Raw genomic sequence first — 5,203 nt, forward strand, 5'->3', positions numbered from 1 at the left:
TTATGGATAGAGTTACCATATGATCCAGAATGTCTTCTTCTGGATATCTTGAAACACTTGAAACACTTGAAAGCATTTGTTTTCAAAGACATACCCACCCCCATGTTCATTGCAGCATTATTCACGATGCCAAGACATGGAAACTACAAAAGTATTTTTTGACAGATGATTGGATAAAGATGATGTAGTACATATACACAATGGATTATTACTCAGGCATAGGGAAAGATAAAATACTGCCATTTGTGACAACATGAATGGATCTTGAGAATTAAGCAAAATAAGTCAGACAGAGTCAAATACCAAAAGATTTCACTCATATGTGGGATATAAAACTGAGTGCAACAATTGAAGAAACCAGACAAACAAACAAAAACTCATAGACTCAGATAACAGTAAGGTGGTTGCCAGTGGAATGGAGGTAGTGGGGGAGGGGCAATAAAGGGACAGATATATGGTGATGGAAGATGATTTGGTTTTGGGTGGTGGGCACACAATGCAGCATACAGGTGACGTTTTATAGAAATGTACACTTGAAATCTGTACAATCTTATTAACCAATGTCATTTAATTAAAAAATGAGAAGAAAAAAGAGGGGGAAAAAGCTAGTGTGTGTAGGATGTCTTTTTGGTTTTTAGAGAAATTAAAGATATGATGCCCTTAGCACACTAGCACATTAAAAAAAATGTACTCAGTATATAAATAAGTAAATAAATACTCATATCCTTGGTGACTCTGATTCAAAAGTCACCAATAAATCTAGTTTCTAAATAACTGTAGATGTAAGAAATGTCCTAAAGGCAGCAGTGGGGACTGTGTTCTTGGGGACAGATGTAGACATGAGCATCAGAAACAGAAGATATGCAAACCACACCAACATAGGTCTTTTAAAATTAATAGGGAGTGATTTTCCTTATTTATCATTTTTTATAAATAAATAGTTTTAGTTATAAAAATGAATCTCATAATAAAAAATAAAATACATGTAAAAATAATACATAGTATAGCAATAGCTCTTGCTAGTATTTTGAATATGTACATCCACACATTTTGTATATCCATGAACATATTTATTAAGCATATTTAAAATCTAGGAGCGATTTATAAAAGTAAAAGATAAAATTCTATATTTTAGCTTTATAAACACAGCAAACTAGACATAAGTTTAGCATAAAAATTCCTGGGTATAGTTCTTAATTTGTCAATGCGCTTCATTATTTTTTAAAATAATTTATGTTTTTGCATAGTTTAAAAACTCTTCATTAAAATGACTGCAAGGTATTTATTTATTTGAAGTTTTGTATTTGAAAGACCTCCACAGAAACACACTTATTCAGAAGAATATGAAAATAAGATTATTTATTAGGATGTCACTAAAGTTAGATTATTTATTAGGATGTCATTAATAGTGAAATATCAATTGTTGGGTGTGAGAAAGCTGTTTTAGCTCCACATACACATTTTAAGATTTATTCCATTTATCCTAGCCCATAATAATTCAGATGCATTGGATATTGTGATAAAACATAGCAAATTTTTTAAAAATGAAGACTAAATCTACTGAGTTAAGCTCATGGAATCTGAAAGAGATTGACAAAGGGAACAATATTTTATGCACAAAATTTGGGGGGTATCTTGAATATACTTCTGATAAAGTCACATACTTTACTTCTACCAATGTACATATAAGGTCAAGAAAAACAAGATATTACATAACCATTTCCCCCCATAATGTTCTCAAATGATAGACTCATCAGAAAGTAAAAAGGGTAGTGTAAACTCTGGTTATTTTAAACAGTGATTGAAAAATACTAAATAGCTAGCCCTAGCTGGTTTGGCTCAGTAGATAGAGCATTGGCCTGCTGACAGACGAATCCCAGGTTTGATTCTGCTCAAGGACACATGCCTGGTTATGGGCTCAGTCCCCAGTAGGGGGAGTGTAGGAGGCAGCCTATCAATGATTCTCACATTGGTGTTTCTATCTCTCTTCTCCTCTCCCTTCCTCACTAAAATAAATAAAAATATATTTAAAAAATATTAAATAGTTAAAATTTTATTTAGCTAATTTCTACCTCAGGGAATATGAGAGAAAGTAACAGAGGAACTTCACTGGAAAGATTTATAAGATAAGAGATTTGAAGAAGGATGGGTGGCATTCAGACTTGTGTACATTATTTTTAATACAAATTTCCCTTCTATGATTATCCTGGGCCAGGTTTGAATTTTTGGCTGTCTGGGAAGGAGTATGCTAATAGTCATGATGTAATGTCTATACCATAGAATTTAACAGTATGGTTTGGGCAGTGTGGCTAAGTGGTTGAGCATTAACCCATGAGCCAGGAGGTCAGAGTTTCATTCCTGGTCAGGGCACATGCCAGGATTATGGGCTCCATCCCTAGTGGGAGGTATGCAAGAGGTACCTGATCAATGATTCTCTCTCACCATTGAAGTTTCTCTGTGTGCATCTCCTTTCCTATCTCTGAAAACATTATAATTAAAAAATAAAAATAAAAACTTATTAAAATGTTACTAAAATATTTTTCTAACAATACTTGAGGATGGGTCATAATTGTACTAGAACTAATTCTGAGAATTGCTTCCTTAGTAAGTGGCAAGGATATCTCTGTGACACTTTACCTGTCAAATCAGATGACAACTGACTGGAGTGGAAGTAGAGGAGAAGCTTTTTCAAACTTGCCGTGATAGCCTATTTTTTGGGTGAAGACCACACCAGAGATGGAAGATCAAGCTCATTCATTATCAGCATGAAGCTTCCACTGCCAGTGGTGGGGAAAGGGTGGGTGGACCACTATTGAGCATTGGCATAGCGCAGGTCTAGAAACAGTGCACATCGCGTCCACACCCATCCTGTCAGCTACAACACAGGCTTCACAGTCACATCTGACAATGTACAGATATGGCAGAAAAATGTGTTCTACTGTGTTTCCAGGGATAGCAACCAAAATGTTTGGCAAAAAAGGAAATTTCTGCCAGATAGTAAGTATAAATATCTTAGAATTTAGTTTTAATGAGCGTAAAAATTTGAATAGTCAGGATTCACAGTAAACAAATCTAACAACAAAGTGAGAATGCTGATATGACTAGAGAATGTCATGCAGAGACAAATGGTATTAGAAGCTTCAGGTTTTTCTGCCTATTTATCTCTCCTTTTAGTTGGATTCACTGACTCCTTTTGCCTCTGCATCTTTAAGAGGGATGCCATCTTTTTAATTGAGTCATGGAAAGCTTGTTTTACTTGCTTGTTTCTCAGTGTGTAAATAAAGGGGTTCATCATGGGTGAAATGGAAGTAATAAGGAGTGAAACACCTTTATTTACAGCTACCTCGTCCTTGGCTGAAGGTTTGACATAAATGAAGATGCAACTTCCATAAGTAATGGAAACCACAATCATGTGGGAAGAACACGTGGAAAAGGCCTTTTTCCTTTGCTGGGCAGAGGGAAACCTTAGAATAGTCCTGATGATATAGATGTAGGAAAGAACCACACATATGAGGGTCATGATGAATGTCAACACGGCACACACGATAACCATCTGTTCTATCAACCAGGTGTCTGAGCAAGAGATCTTCAGCATAGGAGATGCATCACAGCAAAAATGATTAATGACATTTGAATCACAGAATTCCAGACCCAAACCCAGACTGACTGGTGGGAGAATGATGGTCAGTGCTGCTACCCAACAGGAGAAAATGATGTTCTTGCAGACTCTGCTGTTCATGATGGTGGTGTAATGCAGGGGTTTGCAGATGGCCACGTAGCGATCATAGGACATGGCAGCCAGAAGAAAAAATTCCGTTACTGCAAAGAGGTCTATAAACAAGAGCTGACTGACACAAGCATTATAGGTAATGGACTTGTCACCAGATACTAGGCTATATAGGAATCTGGGAACACAGGCAGTTGTGAAAGAAATTTCTAAGAAGGAGAAATTTTGAAGGAACAGATACATAGGTGTTTTTAGGTGGGAATCAATCAGAGTGAGGGTGATGATGGTTAGGTTTCCAGATATACTCAACATGTAGGAAAGAAATAGAAAGATAAAAAGTAATATTTTCAGTAGAGTGTCATCAGTTAATCCCAGCAAGATGAAGGTTGTTGCTGCAGTTTGGTTTTTCATCCTTCATTATTTTGCCCATTCTGCTTCAAAATATAAGACTTTGTATGAGGAACTGCAGAGTCCTGGTCATCTTCTAACCTCCAGAGAAGTAGATCAGTGGGGAAGTAAGCATGTTATAGATGGCAATGTTTGATTACTTCTTAGTGTCACATATACTGGCTGTTCATATTTAAATCACATACTTTCACTGTGGCTTGTAATTACAATTTAACTGAAATTGTTGTTGGTTTGACATATTTTATTATAAACATCAATGAAAGCAAGTCCTAAAAATGGCTTTTTGATTACTATTCCTACTTCCACCTACTTCCTAGAAGTTATTTTTGATCTACTATTCTGACTTTATCTTACTTCCTAATTCCAGAAATGCTTCTAGCAGAAAAGTTCCTAAAAAAATCTAACAATGGCCTTTGCTAAGAAAATTTTTGCATTAAAATTTACATGTGTATTAGCAATTAAACTAACAATGAATGCTTATCACAAAGCTTATTCTGTTACAACTTATTCAGTGGAGTTTCTCTTAGGTGTGTTTAAAATATTTTTATTGGATACATGCTCTTCAAGATTCAGTAAAATATTTTATAATCCAATCTTTTTGAGGTTTTCCTCACAGGAAATGTATTTCAAATATATGTATTTTATATCATTAGCATTACCCATGCCTATTTTACTTCTGCTGTTAGAATACCTTTGTGATACATTTTAATGCTTTTTAAGATATCCTAGTGCTACAAAGAAATTTCGCCTAGTTTACAAGCAGACATCTGTAACTATATACTCTGGTTAATCAATTTCCTTTAAAGTAGAGGAGAAGAAGATCTCCTATGACAGTGAAAACCAGAATGCCTTTTAACTATCTGCTTTGTTTCCTCAAAAATTAAATTTGGAACTCCCATGTGATCCAGTAATCCCACTTCTTGGAATATATTCCAAGAAATCTGAAGCACCAATAAGAAAAAATATATGCACCCCTATGTTCATAGCAGCAGGACTTACAATAGCTAAGATTCGGAAACAGCTTACCTGCACATCAGCAGATGAGAGGATTAAAAAACTGTGGTACAT

At 35.2% G+C, this 5,203-nt stretch overlaps 1 protein-coding gene across 1 annotated transcript; it reads right to left on the bottom strand.

Moving 5' to 3' along the window:
- Positions 1 to 3,154: 3,154 nt before the first annotated feature.
- On the bottom strand, positions 3,155 to 4,138 carry LOC311618646 (olfactory receptor 6C2-like; the record flags this gene model as incomplete). The annotated part of the gene is made up of 1 exon (XM_084876209.1): positions 3,155 to 4,138. The coding sequence occupies one exon, from the start codon at positions 4,136 to 4,138 to the stop codon at positions 3,155 to 3,157; it is 984 nt and encodes a 327-aa protein (XP_084732335.1).
- Positions 4,139 to 5,203: the final 1,065 nt, after the last annotated feature.

Source organism: Pipistrellus hanaki, assembly GCF_964339955.1.
Source record: "Pipistrellus hanaki genome assembly, chromosome: 3".
Lineage (NCBI taxonomy): Eukaryota > Metazoa > Chordata > Mammalia > Chiroptera > Vespertilionidae > Pipistrellus > Pipistrellus hanaki.